General features: G+C 33.3%; 2 protein-coding genes across 2 annotated transcripts; both read right to left on the reverse strand.

The window, feature by feature from the left end:
• Positions 1 to 9,468: 9,468 nt before the first annotated feature.
• Positions 9,469 to 14,330, reverse strand: LOC141688881 (digalactosyldiacylglycerol synthase 1, chloroplastic). Its single transcript, XM_074493011.1, has 7 exons — positions 13,569 to 14,330; positions 13,339 to 13,383; positions 13,109 to 13,196; positions 11,438 to 11,922; positions 11,082 to 11,348; positions 10,594 to 10,943; positions 9,469 to 10,195 (listed from the first exon to the last, which is right to left on the reverse strand). Exons 1-7 carry the CDS (start codon positions 14,169 to 14,171, stop codon positions 9,664 to 9,666), a joined length of 2,370 nt encoding a protein of 789 aa, XP_074349112.1. The 5' UTR covers positions 14,172 to 14,330; the 3' UTR covers positions 9,469 to 9,663.
• Positions 14,331 to 15,494: 1,164 nt separating this feature from the next.
• LOC141693786 (F-box protein SKIP24) lies at positions 15,495 to 18,464 on the reverse strand. Its single transcript, XM_074498948.1, has 5 exons — positions 18,195 to 18,464; positions 17,896 to 18,069; positions 17,088 to 17,250; positions 16,848 to 16,998; positions 15,495 to 15,893 (listed from the first exon to the last, which is right to left on the reverse strand). The coding sequence occupies exons 1-5, from the start codon at positions 18,416 to 18,418 to the stop codon at positions 15,868 to 15,870; spliced, it is 738 nt and encodes a 245-aa protein (XP_074355049.1). The 5' UTR covers positions 18,419 to 18,464; the 3' UTR covers positions 15,495 to 15,867.
• Between the last annotated feature and the right edge of the window lie 1,009 nt (positions 18,465 to 19,473).

Consider the following 19,473-nt stretch of genomic DNA (forward strand, 5'->3'; position numbering starts at 1 on the left):
ATAACAATACGGGCATGTCTACTCTATTCCAAATCCATCTACTCCTCCGTTCCAAATGTTTCTCAGCAAAAGCTTTTCTTACAAATTGTACCCTTTCACAAGAATATAGAGATTGCACTTGTTTAAAAACAAAGTTTTTCACTTCAAATGTGTAATTAGAGTCCAGTAAATTGTTCATTTTTGACGGGTAGTATTTTGATCTTGAAATCTTATTATCTATCTTAATTTTATGTGGTAACTATGACTCTGCGAGGCATGGTGTAAAATGATATTCTTAATAAGAAACAACAGAGTTTTTTTCAAAAAGATAAAATAGGAAACATAGTAAGATACTCCCAATAATTTTACAAGATATTGCAAAACAACAATAATTTTACAATCCCAAAAAATCTATAACAAATAAATGTATTCGTATTTCTGTTATAAAAATCGGCCGATTTTTCAAAAATCGCCGATAAATTGCTCAAAAATCGGTAAAATATGTTTGTCTGATTTGACCGATTTCCGATAAATCGCCGATAAATCATCCGATTTTTTAAAAATCATCCGATAAATCACAAATCGGTACATCAACCGAATAATTCCGATTTCCGAAATCTGTAACACTTTATACCCAAAATCAAAATTTTTTGGATTTCTGGATATAAATACATTTTGTATTTCACAATTGGTGAATTAGGCTTGATGACCCCACGGACATAAAATCTTTCTTCCTCGCCCACGTGCCACCTCACGCGGAGCGCCCACCACCTTACTTTTAATAAAATAAATTAAAAAAACAAGGACTAGTGTTTGGTTTAGACTTTTTGTAACCCTACTGACCCTCATTCCACTGTTACACGCGTTCAAACGACATTAGCCTAAGTACAAAACGACGACTAATAAGATTCTTCTCCCAAAGTGGGACCCACGCGTCTAATCAGGCTTTCCTGACTTTTCTAGTGAGAGGAGGCGTGTAGTGGTAGTAACTCCACGAATAGGTGGGGCCCACGTGTTTATCACAAACGTCAAGAAAGCAGCCAATGAGAAGCAAGACGTATGTCACTTATCGACTGCTTTTAATTTCTTTTGAGGTGTCGCTTTCAGGACACGTGTCGAACTGCGTTGGATCGTCCCCTACTTACTTTGTGTTAATCACGGTGGTGATTGATACTAGTAATAGTCTTCCCCGTCTTTCTTACTAATTATTCTACCTATCCGTTTTAACTTTTTTTTAAAAAAACAATAGATTTAATTTAATAATAAAAAGCGCTTCATTTACATAAATGATCGAGTCGAATAAATATAAAATGAATCAAATCGTCGGTATTCATGCAAGTCTTTATGCAGAGACCATCAACCGATATCTTGAAGAAAATATATTTACATGTACATGTTTCATCACAATCCCAACGCATTTGAACTATTCATCATAAATGCAACTCAATATAAACTTTGATCACTAAATCAGATTCAACACTCACAATAAAGAAAAGAACAAAAATACTCTCACTAAGGAGAGAAAATAAACTAAAGATTTAAATAAAAAATTCAAATCTCAAAAAATGAAACTTAAAAGAGATAATCATTTTATCCTCAAATCCAATATGTTCCGCTTGAATTTAAGATAAAAGAAAATCCAAGTTCCGAAAATCAGATCTAAAAACAAACTAAATAGGTAAAAAAAATTCCATGAAAATAAAGATTAATTAAAATAAAATAAAATAAATAAAACAGATCAATGAATTTGGTGCTTTCCACCGGATAAACCGACGGGTCTCTGTTGTAAGTAAGGTATAGTTTTACCTATCCGTTTTGACTTCTTTTCAACTACGTAGCAACCCGGTGATCATGGTTTGATCGTGTTAAATTGTAAATATTGCAAAATTTAATTTTATTTTATTTTATCTGAATTGAAATTACATCGGATTTCGTGATTCAGATTTATTTAATTTAATAAATTAAGATTTATGATTTAATTCTAATTTTATCTTAAACCAATACGCTACAAAATCGAACTGCATATATAAAATAATATGTATTAGATTATTAATTATTTATTACTTCCTGCTTGAACTACATCGAAATTATCATTATTTAATAAAAAAATTTGTTTAATAGAAAATATAAATGTATGCCATTTCATTACTTTATCCCTCTCACTCATTGTTGAAATACTCTTGTCTATTTATTTACACTTACTTTTATTCATGTACCGCAAGGTTTTGGTAATTATTATTGGAGAAGTATTACTTATCATTACTTGATTAATATATCGTGATTTGCGTGTTATTAATGCATTTCGGTATGAAGATTTATAATTTTGTTCTCAATTAATATCAGTATCTTCTGATAACCATTATATTTTTATGACAAACAGATTAATCCATTAAATCAAATCATTAAAATTGCACTACATATCTCAGATTAGATGAATTGAGAGTCGCACGTTGGTTTGGAAATTTTAAAAATCACCGCATATAATTTGGTTTAGGTGATCTCTTATACGACCAAGCTGAATGCGATTACTAGATATCGTTTTAGGTTTAAATTTTATCCTAAAATCGTAACGCTTGGATCCGTACTCTCTTCTAATAACTAGTGAACCTAGTTGTGCGAGGAGTTGCATCATACCGCAACATTCGTTATAACACTTAATATGAAATATTCAGGATAAATTTTAAAAGAATATCTGCGTTTACCGTCCTAAAAAATTGAAATTCCACATTAAATACCTACATGTAAATGTAAACCGATCGACCTCGGGCGATAAAATTTGGGTAAGGCCTCTTTGAAGGCTTGTTCGAGTAGTGTATGAGCCAAACATATGAAGCTGGAGAAGACATGAGTCACGCAAGTGGCTAGGCAAACATTATATACAACTGTTAAGCTTAAAACGTGCGTATACCTTTCAAACTCCATATATACTTGGTGTGGAACATGTTTAGGTGTCAATCTTTCACCAGTCGGAAAAGCTGAAAACAAAACTACATATATTAGCAGGAGCGGAGCCAATTCATGTATGGATTAACGGGGACACATGTATTATAAAATAAAAAAATTAATTAATTCTTATTAAAATTTAAAAATATAAATATATTTATAATATAAAATCTTCCCGCTAAAAAAAGTTAAGTATTCTTGTAATGTTAGTAAAATTTTCCTATATTAAGTCATATTTAATTTTACTTATATTTATATGATTATAAATTAAAAATTAAATAATTGAAATATTAAATTTTAGCATTTAGATATTAAAAAAATTTGAAATTTTTAGTTAAAATGATAAAAAGAAAATGATATTGGATCACTGATAACTTGTAATGTATATATAATGTTCGTAAAAGAATCGGGCTCGGATTCACAACAGCACGAGGATAACGGAAAGTGGTCGTTTTAATTTGGACATGACAGTGAAGCAGGGTCTCCTGCAGATTGTCCCAGACAGTCTTTCCAAATCATTATAACTAAATTGCAAGAACCAAAGTATATTTTAGTTTTTGTGTTGCAATGTCGTATGGATTTTAGGGAAAGGGACGATAAGAAATTAAATGATTGACTAATTATACGTACTTACATTGTGTCATTAGCAGAGGATAAATAAGCAAATCTGTAATCATAGATGGCCTAGTACCTTCGATCACTTTCTGTGATTTAAATCAATTTTTTTAATATTAAATTTATGTATCTTATATATCAACTACGAATGTATTAGAAAAAATGCCCAAAATACACCATTTTTTACATTTATCTGTCCAAAATGCCAAGATGCGCGCGAACCGCCCAAAATACCCACGAAATACACATTTCACGGATGCGTAGTCAATCTTTCAAATTTTAATAAAGAATATGTATGTTCATGCGTATTCACTTTTTGATTTAAGAAGAACACGCATGTGCAACATGCTTTTTCACTAAAATACAAAAAGTGAATCCGCATGTGCCACATGCGTAGTCTTTATAAAAAATTGAAATAATAAATACGCATCTCTCACTTGCGTATTCAGCAGGTATTTTGGGCATACAGTACCGCTAATTGGCATTTTGGACATTTTTCTTTAAATGGTGGGTATTTTGGTTTTTCACCCTTCGCATTATTACTTACATCCATCACTTTCATTAGAACAAATAGGAAGAAATACAATATGTATTACTGCATATCGAACTCAAAACTTAGAATATGCTTTAAATAAGTGTGGTAGCATATATATTTAAAACTATTATGTCATTTTACAACGCGTGTAATGCACGAGTTTTTAATATTTTTAGATTATTTAATATTATAATAAAAAATATGGATCATTACTTTATTAATATATTCATAAATAATAATATAAAAATATTTGTTTTGGCGGGATTCGGACATGAATCTTGTATAGTGTATAAATAATAATATAAATTTTTGTTGTGTGTGGGGTTCGAACCTGGGAGTTTTAGTATTGTATAAATAATAATATAAATATTTGACGTTGGCGGAGTTCGAACCTAGGAGTGTATATTTTTTTAATATTTGAATCGAACGGTCCTGATTACTTGATTAAAAAGATCCGACGATCATAAATGGGGATAACAAAACCAACCAAAAAAAGGTATACCAAATTATTGTTGGAAAATTAATCTAAACTTGTTTTATTGTGTTAAAATTTTATTTTATTTGTTTTAAGATCGGCTTGTACATGTATGACTAGGTCATGCATTCAGTAGAGAATAAGTCATGGTCTCATTAATAAACAGAAGTACTGGAGAAAAATCAGGAGTAGTTGCTATTTTATAGGTCTAGTTGTTTATGCACGATGCACACTAGATGGTTTATATTTACTTGTAATCATTCATTTTATTACTAGTGGAATACATTATTTAATATATACATCATGAGTTTTTGTCACAGGAAGCTGTCTCGCTAATATACTTATATATAGACACATAAACAGCTACTGGTTCTCTACATTTGGTATCCGAGCTTACGGTTCTTAATGGTGACCCGCCGGTGTTACATGTGGAAAAGAAATAACCATACCCGATATGATGCCTTGTCGGAGTCTAAAAGAGAGAGAGAATGTCGTTTCTATTTTGCTTGAGGTAGGCGTTGCACAAGGATGGTGGCAAAGCTGCATATGTAGTATGGGATGCATGTGTAGTATGTGGCTGCCGAGAAAAATGAGACGGTGCCGGAGAAGCCTACAGAAAGCAGAAAACGAGATACATTGGCAGGATATCATGCAGAACGAGATGGAACACTTCTTGGAGGTGAACGTGCCAGAAGGGCAAATAAGTTGAAGGGCAGACGAGCAGGAAGAGTGTTAGACGGGAAAACATTAGCCATACGGGCTCAGTTTATTAGCCATACGGGCTCAATAATTTATTAGCCATACGGGCTGGGAGGATTGCATGAGACAAGTTTAGATTAAGGGGGAGATTGTTGGAAAATTAATCTAAACTTGTTTTATTGTGTTAAAATTTTATTTTATTTATTATAAGATCAGCTTGTACATGTATGACTAGGTCATGCATTCAGTAGAGAATAAGTCGTGGTCTCGTTAAGTACTAGAGAAAAACCAGGAGTAATTGTTATTTTATAGGTCTAGTTATTTATACATGTTGCACACTAGCTGCTTTATATTTACTTGTAATCATTCATTTTATTATTAGTAGAATACATTATTTAATATATACAGCATGAGTTTTTGTCACAAGAAGCTATCTAGCTAATATACTCATATATAGACACATAAACATCTGCTGGTTTTCTACAATTATACATCATTATACTTATTATAGTATAGATAAATAATATAGATTTAACTAAATTGTTTCAAATTTAACTATTTATGAATATAAATTATGTTCATTTTTGTTTATTCTCTGCTTCGGTTTCTTAAATTTGTTGTGATGTGTTAGATTAGTACAATGCTATATTTTCCACCAACTATAAAACTGTACTATTTAGCATATAGTTTACCTCACAAGTACAATTGTCAAATTAATTTCACTAATTGTGCTATATCAAGTATTAGATAAGTCCAAGAGTATGTTCGCTCAATTCTTAAGTATCAGAGCAAGTCTAACATGAATAAGTATGTTTATCTCCACAATACTACTTAAATTTGTTTAGTATATAATATTTTACTATTAAAAATACATTGAATCAATTAAAATATAATGTAAAAGAGAGAGAAAAAGATGGTGGTCCTTATAATGTGCCCGTTTGAGAAATTTTAAAATAGGTAACTTACGATTTAAAATGAATAATTGACTTATAAATAAATAAATACTTATAAGTTATATAAATGTTTGAATAATTTTTCTTATAAATCAGAATTGTTATTACTTAAATGAAAAAGTATGTTGTTACCGACATTCCGCTTATCAGCTTATAAGTTATTTATTCAACTTATAAATTGGTCGACAAATACTCATCGATAAGTACTTACGGGCTTATAAATCAATAATCAGTTTATAAGTTGTTCGCTAAACAGTCCCAATATATTATAAAATAATAGTTACAGGATTCTTAAAAAGATTGGTACTAGAGTGAATAAATGATTTTAATAATTTAAGAAATCATTAAAAGATTGTTGGAACATATTTTTCATTCTCGTTTTTTAAGTTTCAACTTAAGAGCTTGGATAAATAGTGGGTTGGACTTGCTCAAACGCTACTAGCCTGGATTTGCTTAGCAGATTAAACAATAGTTAAAAAACCAGACTCGTGAATCCTATTTTCATTCTTTTAGAAGAAGGTCCTTAGTCCTGACCATGGAGCAGGAAAAAACTCTGGAATGGACAATAATATTAAACGTGGCATGTGAAGACAAAGATAACAGCAATAGCATAGCAGAGCTTGAGTTGGGGGTAAGTTTGAAAATTGGTGGTAAATTAAGTAATACGTGGCCCTTTGTACAACCAACTAAACGATACTAGGCTACTACTACTAGCTCCCCGATATTGTTTATCTTAATGGAGTAGGTATCCTTCTTTACGATTAGAGTCCTCCCTTCTCATCCTTTCTTTGCCCTTGACCCGTCTTCCCTATTTTCCTCTTCACATTTTTATCTATAAACTACTACTATGATTTTCAAACATACATCAATTATTGGACATTCTTTTTCATTTTCATTTATTTCTTCTGTCGGGATCATTTTCATTTATTTAATTATGCTAGAGGAATACATTCAAAACTCACTTTGACGGGAGTATTTAGATTTTGAAATTTTTTACCATCCCAATATTTTTATAATTTATTATGGACATGAAAATATGTACGTGTAATATAAAATTCGGTAGATAATCTTATTTTAAGAACTTAAAATTTTAGAATACTTGATTTTTCGACAAATAATAATAATTTTATTCTCCAAAATATACGGAGTAAGTTGCCAGGAAAAATAAGTTTGTTATATGCATTCAACCAATTAAAGTTTAATTCACATTTATGTCGGCAAAAAAAAGGTACATAGATACATATTTGAAAGAGTTAAAATCGATATAGCTGGCTGGGGTTAAAAAGGTGCTGTGCCTGTAGCTGTAAATTATGGTTATGTGCAGAAAGAGATGGGGGGAAAAGGGTTGGCAATTTGGCATTTACTAAAGTTGTTGTGCACTATCTATTCTATATGCTATCAATTTTACCAAAAGCAAATGGATGGTGACTTTAATGTTATTTTAATTATTACTCACACTATATAAACTTTCATTTTGTTTTTTTATACTTTAGGGATAAATGGAAAATGCATTGGGGGAAACTGGAGTGCACTGTATTTCCCGATAGTGGCGTTTAAAGTGGATTATTAAAGATGACTACAAGTACATGGTATTGCATTATTTTAAGCTATCTAATTAGGGTTACCAAAAAGACAGACAACTATATATATTATGTTCAATTAAAATTTTCCTCCAATCCAATGTCTTAAACAAAAGTAGATCCCAGCGACATCTACCTTTTGTGTGCATGCTTGATTGGTATTGTAGAATAATGGTATCTTCATCGCGTCTGTATATTTTAATTTTGTGTGTGTGTTTTCGTGATTGTTAACTTTTTTAGTTTTTTCTTTTTATGAATTAAATAGGAAATGGGTGGGCTGTTCACCCTTGTGGAAATACATGCTTAAGTTTTGGAAGTATTCATGCATGACAAAGTATACACAATTCTAGATCCTACCAACATATCATATCTACATAGAATACTTCACTACGAAAAAGATCATGCAATTTCTGCTGCTAACTTTTTCTCCCTTAAATAATTACATATATTAAAGATATAAAATTAGTACCCAAAATAATTATACGATGTCAAGTATTAGTCTTTTATTTACTAAATAAAAAATAGACCACCTCTCTATTTATGTCAATAACATTATTTAAAATAATTATTTATTGAAATTAATATTATACATGTACAGTCATATTCAAAAATAATGATGAATATAAGTGATTTAAAAGTAAAGTAGACAGTATGAATGTCAACTTAAATGATCCGGTTGTAGATATAAAAAAGAAAAAAAAAAGCACTGAAAGAGACATATGAGAGAGGCCTTATTTGTAAGTGACCTTATCGTTATTGATGTTATCGCTGTAGCTCAATCATTACATTCTCATATATATTCTTAGCTACTACAAGGACTCTGGGACAGAATACACATCCCTACCTACATGTTATGTTTTAAGGAAAAAGATTAATTAGTTTATTTCACACTTTCAAGGATATCAAGCCAAGCAGGTTTTCCATGTTTTTTCTTAATTAGGCGAGATTGATTTTATAATTAAACATTTGACTACCCTAAATTTCGAGCTCTCTGCCTTTTTTATTTCCTTTAAAATAAATTTAATATATGAACAATTTCCTACAAGTTCAGGAATTCATGTTGAGATCATCTCCTATTAACTGATTAATAAGCAGCGTGAATGTTGAGGGGGGGAAAAAGAATTAGGCCCAAGTGGCCCAATAATTTAGGAACTGTTGATCCAAATCCGTAGCTTTGGGCCGCTGTGATGCTGTAGTAGACAAGAAACGTACGCCTTTTAGGTTTGAATTTCAACATTTCTTAGTAGTATTTTATTTTTATTTTTATTTTTGTGGTAATTTTAAGTATAAACTTAAATTCGAGACTAGAATATCACCGACGATATTATGCATATTGATTGGTTAAAAATAAATGTACGTTAAAAAATGAAAACCCTATTTTATTTGCAATTCTAACTGTAACTATTTATTTACAAAAATATAAATGCCACGTCAAAAATGCATGAATAAACTTTCATGTCATTTGTACATCCTGGAATGGCTAGCCAAAATAATGATGCAAAATCGTTAACCACTACATTTACCCTCCCAAAATATAGATATCCCACGCCCCGGTCTACTCTTTTCCCCTAAAACTCAAGTGGCTTAAATTCATGGCAGTACCATAACCCACAGACCATGAACATACTTGATTTCCCCAAGTTTTCGTAGCAAGCACAAATCAAGTTCTCCGTAAAGTGCTGCATAATATATTTCCATTCTATTTTTCTCATGTATGATTCATCATATGTAACAATGTTGGATTAGCTTACATAATGAGGTAAGAAATGAACATCTAACATGAGAGAACACTATAAAATTATAATTCACTACAGGCTGCTTCTAGATATACTGGTTTACAAGGGAACTGAGCTATGTACAGGTTAATAAATATAATGTAACAAACTACCAACCGTAAACAGGGTGTGCTACTTGTGGTGGCAGGAGATGGAGATCTTTGGAGTGTTGATGATCGTACTCGAGGGTCCCTGGTGTAGCCCCTGTACACAACCTAAGGAAGCTATTTCCTGTTAAAACATAGTGCGTAAAAGCCATCCCTCCATCAACCATATCTGAAATATTTGGCATTGAAACTGATTTACTCATCTTTTTATTATATTTCTTTGGTTGTGAATCACTGTCGGTGTTGGTCAGAATCTTGTCAAGATCGGAATACTCCATGAACCTCTGGGTGGCGGCTTCCCATGAAAGGTGGTATTGTTGCTCTGGAGTAAGAGGCCGAGGCTCATTAACCATTGCTTCTCTGATTTTTGCAACAAAATCTTCAGGGGTTTTGTAGGTCAAGCAATTTGGAAATGACTTAAAAAACTCATTAGATGGATGTTCTGCACAAACAACAAACTTCCCCATTGCAAGAGCCTCAGCTGTAGCAGTGCAGAGCACGTCACTGACACTAGGATTGATGAAGACTTTATAACTGCAAACCAAAAAATATGTGTTACTTTCCTGTGAAACTAAATATAGGTGTTTATAACCACCTTTGTTGCAAAAGTGGAACTCTAGAATTGAGCATTAATATAGCAAAAAGATACTTCTAATCACAGGCTAATGTTGATAATCAAGACAAATTATAATGAGCTCAATTCTCAAGGAAGAACTTCTGCACAATCCTAACATTCTTTTCATTGCAATATTTAAAAGATAATCATTTTTTTCGGTAAACTATTTCTTTACTACCTAACCTAGTTCCTCAATTTTCTTGCAAGAAAACAGAGTGGAGCATAATATGAATTGACTATATTAACTAGCAAACTGAAAGTTTTTTGCGGAAATAGAAAAAAACAATATATTAATGACAGGATATACACTGCTTACCCATGGAGAGAATCATCAGCGTGATCTCTGCCCTTCATAAATTGGAGATTTAAATCCAGTCTTTTGGCTGTGCTTTGAACTTCATGGGCATCCTCTCCATTTCCGAACACATCAACTTTAAATCCATCAAGCTCAGTTTTGTGCTTTGCTAATAAATCTATCAGTTCTCTATATCCCTTTGCCCAAACCATCTTCCCTAGGAAGTATGCACCCTTTGAAAACGTTTTTTGACCACACTCCCTTTCTGCAGCCACTTTTTCACCAATCTTAAGGAACTGTGGATTCACACCATGGACATTGCAGATCTCAGACCTAGGTAAATCTTGTGTAGCACCTGAAAGTCGAAGAACCTGAAAATATAAAACCGGTTCCAGAAACTGAGATTATTAATTACCATCAACTTAATCCCCCAATGAATCCTATAATCATGTGCAATACAACATAGAATTAAAATAAATATTTGTATATTTACATGCTAAGATCCGCACCTTGTTGCAATAAGCTCTTGTGAGCAAATTGTTTACATGTTTTACAAAAAAAGCTTGAAGAGCACCATTCTTCTCTCTCTTGATGTACTCCAAGTAATTCGTGTGAACTATACCAACAACATGATTAAATTTATCAGTCCAACGTTTTCCATGATAATACCAATTGAGATGTTCTGGTTCCTCTAGGATAGCAATGTCAGCATCCTTCGAAGAAATAAACTGAGAAGTGTCCCCAGAAGGCATTATACTTCGCCTTTCTTTTGAAAACTGAAATAAATAATAACATCCTATTAGTACAATATATAACGAAGATATTTAACAGCTTTACTGAGGACTTTGAATAATAAGAGAACTACCTTTCCCGGATAAAATGATATCTTAAAATCAGCTTTAAAACCAACCCTTTCCTCAAGCCACCTTCGTATGTAAAGCTCTTGCTCTTCTGGTGAACCAAATGTAAGATTGTTTGGATAAACTAGTTCTTGATCAGCTCTACAAAGCCATGGAACCAACAGGGTAACATTTTGCATTGCAGATTTTGATAAATATGCTGCTCTGAACAATGGATTTACAGCTGTTCCTGTCATCCAAGGTAGGCTAGCAGTTGTGACGATGGCTACATGCCTTTTCCCATCTGACACATCATGCTTGGTAGAATCGGTCCACAACCCACCCTCATAACAGTGACCTGTGCTTTGCAGAACACTCGCTATTCTCATGTCTAATTCATCATTAATGTTATCACTTTCAATAATGGAAGCTTCTTCTGAAGAAAGAGAACTTAGTCGAAGATGGCTCTTGCTTTTACTGCACAAGCTCTCCACTATCTTGTCGGATATACCTGGCGCCAAAGGAATAAAAAGAAATTTAATATTAGTAAATTGAAATCCGGGAATAATCAATATATAACAACTGCAATTAGGCAAAAAATGATTGATAAACTATAAAATACATAAAAATATATAGCCTACTCCTCAAAAGAGAAATAATAACTATAAAAATGGTGATTAAATGCAAACTAGTAATCAGGGTTTAAAAACAAATCACTTCTCATAGTCTCACAGATCACAGGTGTTGCATCCAAATCACTAGGTTCAGTATATAAATTACCGGTCCTTATTTCCAAGTTGGTTTCCATTGGAGCGCAACCCTCTTCTCTCTGTATTTATATTTAAAGTAGTGATACTAGATACTATATTATGAATTATGATTGCAAGATTCAATATTTAAGATGACATCTGACCGGCAATGCTTCAAATTTTTTTACAAATAAATAGGCAAAACAATTCACTGGGTTCATTATGTCCTAGAATTTAAAAAAACGCAAAATGATGACTGATGAGAAACTAAAACCCAGTTTATGAAGCCATACTTCAACTATCTACCTACATTATGAATAAATATGCATTTTCACCCCTAAAATAGACAGATAAATAAGACATGGATGCAACAACCCTTGAATCGTTCGTGACAAATTTAAATATCATTGTATTTGATGTATAATTTAAAAAAGTGAGATAAAACCCATAGATGAACATTTTAATTATATGTACATGAATTCTGCATTATACTCTCGCCCGGGTTCCCAAAATTCAAAATACAAGTAGGAACATGCCCCGGAAGTCTGTGCTCTGTGCTTATGTTATCAGATTTAAACTGGCAACTTAATCAAATTTTGTAAAGTATCCTAAAGCTTTATTTCAACATTTTTTTCATCTCCTTTTTATTGGGAAGTGTAATTAAGTTTGATGGGAAATTAAGTTCGTGTAGTCTGTACCAGCAGTTTACAAACAAAGGGAAAGGTTGCTATCTGAAATTAGCATTCATTTCAAGGTGTAAAATCAACTTAAACTAAACGGATGCCAGATCTAGACACATATAGTTGGTATCATTAAAAAACTAGGGCAAAGAATGTTAGCTATTGTGTACAAATTGCAGTGGTACAAGTACGGCACACATAGCAGTACAATATACAAGTCATGTGAACATATTCAAGCAAGTTAAAAAATTATTACGGACTTACTTACCTCGGCTAACCCCAAGCTGATCCAAGAAGGGTTCAGACTGCCTAACTAAATGGGCCAACAGTTCAGGAAAATCCAGAGGTGGAACTTCCTGCATAAAATCGAGAAATACAGACACAAGTTTAGATAACTAGAAATTATAATCTTCAATAACAATATTGCTTTCATTTTCTCCCAACACATCTCTAGCTAACAAGATAAAAAACAATAAAAATGGAAAAAAAGAGACTTACATCTGCGCGCACGTTTCCTTCATTTGTCTCCTTAAGAATTAATTTCTGAAACACAATAGTAGAAAAATGAATTCGTTAACAGAAGGCCAAGCAACAATAAATCTGAAACCTATAATTCTAAGCAAATACAGTTCAATACACATAAAAAACCATCAGAGAATATAATCCAGGTTATCAATCACTCTAATGAGCAAAAATTTCAAACCATACGCAATATGTTCAAACCATACCAAATTATTTTTAAGCTTATCAACAAATTCACTCTTACTAAACCCTCCGAAAAGCTCAGACGACGAATTCTTCTGCTCAAACTCCCTCAACCTTAGCTTAAAGGCCTTAATCGGCTCCCAATCTTTGGAAAAACCTTCCTCATTCTCCCTCTCCGTCTTAAACCTCTCTCTAACCCCTCTCAAAAACCTCTCCCTCTCCTCAAACTCCTCCACCTCCGACACAATCGCGTTCTTAATTGCCGACAAATCAATCCGTAGCTTCGCCCGCGGACTCCACTTCTCCAAAACCCTGCGACTGAAGTCCGGCGACGAGTAGGCCCGCCGGAACTCCGTGAATTTCGGCTGTAAGCGTTTAACAAAGTCAATCTCGGCGGGAGCTGACGTGGCGGAGATGGCGGGAACGGCGAAAGTGGATCGAGAAGCGGAGGTGAGAAAGTTCTCGAATTCACGGTCGAAAGAAGAAGCTAGGGTTTTGAATGACTTGGCTCTGTCTTTCATTAATTGGAGATCGGCGTCGGCTGAGTCTTTCACTTCTCTCCATCCTTTTGTGATGAATGATAGTGCTTTTTCTGCCGTAACAGTTGACGCCGGAGATGCCGCCATTGACGACGTGATTTTCGAGGTGGTGGTGGTGATAGGAGCGAGAACTGTTATGTTTGTTTGTGTGTGTATAGTTTGAGTTTGTGTGTATATACAGAGCGTGATGATGATGGGTTTTCTGGGTCGAATTTTAACGGCTGGGAAAATTTGGGTTTTGCGACATTCTGAGTGTTTTTTTTTTTTTGTTATCGGGAAATAACGGGACACATCACACACGTGAAAGTTTTTTGTTGGCCATGTCGATTGTCGACTTGGCTATCACAGTCTTTGTAAGATTCACGAACCATCCAGCAGCTTTTAATTTCTACTTTACTAATTTTTAGGAAAAATATATCCCTAAAATTTCCAGGTTCAAATTTTCCTCAATACCGTTCCAAACTCCTTAAAGATGAATATTCTCATCCAAATTCCCTTATACTTGGAAACTGAAATACCAGTAATGTCAATTATATTTGCAAATTGCAACACAAGAACAACATTACAAATTGTGAAACATATATGGTACTTGAGCAATTTTGTGGAAGAATGATAAAAATAATCGATGTTTAAAATAGAACTAATTAAAATAATCATTCCGAAAAAAGTGACTCATTTTAGTCAATTAAATACTCAATAATCCCCACTCTCAGGAACAGAGTTGGCCAAATTTTCAGAGAATGATCATTTTTCTTAATTTTAATAAAATAAAAATAGGCTAAACCTGTGTTTCTCCGAAATTATGTTCATGTCTGTGTTCTTTTTTATTTATGATATTGGTTTCCTTATTTATTCAATATATAAATATTAGTCTGTATAACTACTGTGTAACTGGCATAATTGCATGTTGAATTTTTTATAGTTAAATTATTCAATTACTATGAAATATGAGGCAATATAAATAATAATACACATATAATTGGTTGAGCTCAGAAAAGCGCATGTCCGCCATACACAAGCGAATAAAATAGCTCGTGGGCTTCTGAAATTGTGAACCCACAATTATCTGTCTCCAATATTTCTTCACCGTTCATATTGTTTCATGGGACACACATTTGAATGTAGAATGATCTGTTACTTTCCTTGTTCCTGTCTTTTTCTGTTTCTGGTGTTTGTAGTTTACACTTTTCATTCACCTCATTAGTTCCGTCAAGTTATCAATCTCTGCTTGTCATGCGTTCTATGAGATAGATAATCAAGAAATGTTAAGAAATCGCCATCATGGAATATACCATACAACAAATTAGATGCTTTATGATACCAGGAGTATAACACATTTTAACTACTGCTGCCCCGCTCAAATCCCATAGTAAGAGAATAGTCTCATTTATGAAGTGACAGTGAGTTCAATACCATAAAACTAATTTCTTATTTTACCTGAATAAAATTACAGTAACAAGCCTATAGTGGCTGAGAATCCAAGTAAAATAGCCAGTTGAGAAGATTGCACAAATGAGACTTGGAAATTAGCTACATCGATATTAAAATAGCCTTATACAACAAGTACACCGGTTTCCTAATACAACACGGAAAATTCTATGGTGGCTAAGAATCCCAGTAAACCAGTATCCTGGATTCCACCGACAGTTTCTGAAAATACAACGCGGAAGATGCTAGCGGCTTAGCAATTCAAGTTTCAGCATTCCAAAGCTCATGAACCCTAAAGATTAGGGCGACATAAATCTATCCTTTTCACCTAATACTATTTTTGATTCTTTTCCACCTATGTGTTTAATGTCTCCTTGCACACTGTTTCATATCATTCAAAACAAAAAACGTTAACTGCTGCTGCATACCCAACAAAAGCAAAAACCTTTATCAATGTACATAAAAAATAAGTCTCAGAATACGAACTCACGTGCATTCTAATGATATAGTTCCACCGAGAAACAAAGGTTGTTGACAGTCTATTGAGATCACAAACTTTAATAATTACGAGCATGAGTCATTAAGTTTTACCATACTACAAGACAGTAAAAGCCATATTGAACTCAAGCCTTGAATACTGCCCAACTAAGATCAGACTCGGATTGGCATTACAGAATTACTAGAAATTGTCTTTTACATGTCTGATATCTTTGTTTTTTATAGTTTAACTCACGAACACGCCAGGAGTCGAACCCTTGACCTCTCTTAGAGATACCAAGACCTCGACCACGGACCACTGCATCAACCCTTTGTTGGTCAGATATCTTTGTTCATGTGATATATAAGGTGGGAGAATCTCAGGCGAACCAGTTACAGGTCAGAAACAGCGATGGCAACTTAAAATGGAAGTCAATCTAGTGGACAAGACCACAAATTACCCCCAGCTTATTCCCAGTCTGTATTAACACCTCTTTGCGCAAAATTCTTTCGCCCCCTTATGATTTAATTGTTTTGGTGAAAGAAGTATAATTTATATCATTGAAAAACAAAAAGAAGTACGAGACTTGGATAACAAGTTATATCCAGAAGAGGGTCAGCAGATACTTCAAGGCTTGAAGACAACTTCGCATTCCAAATGAACAGGAAGGTTAAATAAATAGAAGGATGTACTCTAGGTTAATAGGATCAATTAACACTTTATTTTCAGCACAAAGAAAACAAGGGGAAACATAAATGATGCAGGACAAGTGAAGCGCGCAGAGAGTGAACTCACAAAACAACATCTATTTAAAGCAAAAAGATAAGCATACAAGGAATATAAAAGTTTGAACTTACAATTGCTTGTCTTCAGCTTTTTCTTTTTAGAATTGCACTCATCACCTCTGCTGCAACTACTGCTGCTCGGAAGATTATAATCTCGTAAAGGATGATACATCACTGAAGCCAACTGCTCCTTTGCTGCCTGTAGCCTACTCTTCTCATCTCTCTGTTGTCATACATATGCAACTATCATAATTTTCTGTAAACCACTTCTGTTGAACTTAACAAATGATATAGTATCCATTAAACTCTTACTCGAGCCTTGTCAAATGCGGCTATTTGCTGTTTGCAAAGCTTGACCTCCATGTCAAGTGCACTGGTTCGAGACTTCACATTCACAGTGCATTGCTCAACTATCTGTTTTTGCCTATCACGAACAATCTCCGGTTGCCATACATTTAATGCCACAGATGCATGCCTAATAAAATCAAAACATCAATTCGATTACACATTGTCAGTTGCTTGATACATACACTTCTATCTTTCAATTAAAGCACATTATTTCTACATCCGTTTCAATATGAGAAAACAATTTAATATCCTATAAAGTGTAAACATCAAATGCCCGACTAGTATTCAATTTTTAAGTTATGTTAAGGATGAATTCAATTGTCAAATTGGTCATTGTAGAACTATGTACATATCTAACTCTGAAAATGGCTTGTTAAATGGCATAGTTCAGTATTGTTCATCGATTTCTTCGCACCATTAAGTCAATAAATTTATATACATAAGATGCATTATAAATGGGACGGTTACTTAATTCATCAAGTCTTGCAAAACTAAAATGTTGTTTCCAATATTTCATTCACATAGGGGTTCCATGTTTGTCTTAAAATCAACAAAAAGGAAGGGGTAAAGTTAAATTAGCCATAGTTACTGACATTCTGAATACCTAGAAAGTTTGTCGATTTTGTTAGAGACATGAGACTAGCAAAAATGCAAAATAGCAAGTAACCAGCTGTTCTTTTCAAACTACTTGAGATCTCCAGCAACTATAATTGTGCTAGATCGACACTTATTCGAAATAACAACATCAAACAAAATAGAACAATACAGTTACCTGACATTTCGTAAATTCGACAATTCTAAAGCAGCTGCATTCAACCTCTCAACCTCCTTCCCCAATTTACTCCCAAGTTCCGAAACCCTCCTCGAATGCTCGGCAATACTACTTACAATTCTAAGCACAGCACGCTTATGAGCCAAAGCCTTCTTCTCTTTATCCCTCTCAAAACTAATTCAATTTCAATAAAAATCAAATCTTTATCAACCATATCACCAAATCAACAAAATCTAAACCTAACCCATCAAAAATTAAAGCAAATGAAACTTGGGTTTCACTTAAAAAACTAAAATTACCACAATTTGTATTGGGATTTAGCTGAAGAAGATTGAATACGAGATTGGGAGAAATCGGATAAAAGAAAAGAAGACCAAATAAAGTCTTCGCCGGAGAGACGTTTTAGAGTTCTGCAAGTGATGGAAAGACTGCACAAATCTTTGTAAGTTAAAAGATTGAGGGAGTTTTCAATTGCTCCGATCTCTAGTACTCTCCTCCATAGCTCGTCCGGCAGCACCGCCATTCTTTTTTGTTTCCAGAAGACAGAGATAGGCTGTTTAATCCAATTATACTTTTGTACTCCCTACATGCGTCTTATTTTAACTATTACGTAGGCAAACCGATGACAATTTGACCGACAATTAAAACAAATATACATGTTATTTTAAAATATTGAAAAATACATTTTGAAGAGAATATATTTTTTAATGATATAAATTTTGAATCATATTTGATTATAAATAAAGTGAAGTTTACGGTTAAAATATAAAAAAAATTGAGCATAAACTAGTCAAAAAAACAAGACGTATAATATAAGATGGAGGGAGTATAATGTTTTAAGTAAAAGGTTAATATAATATTTTTATGACTTAATTGCATGAAGATGCCGTAGTTATAATATTTTTGCATAAAAATGGTTAATTTTTAATAATAGGTACCCGCATGACTCTTTTTTAATATTTTTAACACGCGATTACATTCATCAGTTGTATCTAACGGACATTACATATCTCCAATTTTTTAATTAAGCAGAGGGCTAAATGGTAAAAGCTTAATTTGTACTCACATAACACCTCTATTATTATCAAATAGGTAATATAATTTTCCTCCAAAAAAATCTCTCAATTCCCCAACCGCTGAAAAAAACCCTAAATTGAAGGTTGATTGAAACTTGAATCGGAGTAAAAATGGCGTGGAGACTAAGGACCAGAGAAGATGAAGATCATTTAAAGATTAAGCTAAATCAGAATATCCTAATTGCCTGGTACAAACCTCGTTAATCTAACTTCCCCTTGAAAGAGTCAAATAGTCATTTTGTCAAAATCCAAATCAATCTCAATTTCCTTTAAGATGAGAGCATCCTGCATAAAGAAGATATAAGTTATAACATAAAAGTACATGTATGAATTATGAAATACTAAAATGCATATGTACCTTGCTTGGTTTTTTTAAGCCCGTAAAGTTCGCGTACCCAGTCACCACCACACAATAACATCTCCACTGTATCAGGTTTTAAACAAGAGCGGTGTGGCTCAATGACTCTTCTACCAGCGCAGAAAGTCGATTCTGAAGCAACTG

The sequence above is a fragment of the Apium graveolens genome, chromosome 10, assembly GCF_009905375.1.
Source record: "Apium graveolens cultivar Ventura chromosome 10, ASM990537v1, whole genome shotgun sequence".
NCBI classification, from domain to species: domain Eukaryota; kingdom Viridiplantae; phylum Streptophyta; class Magnoliopsida; order Apiales; family Apiaceae; genus Apium; species Apium graveolens.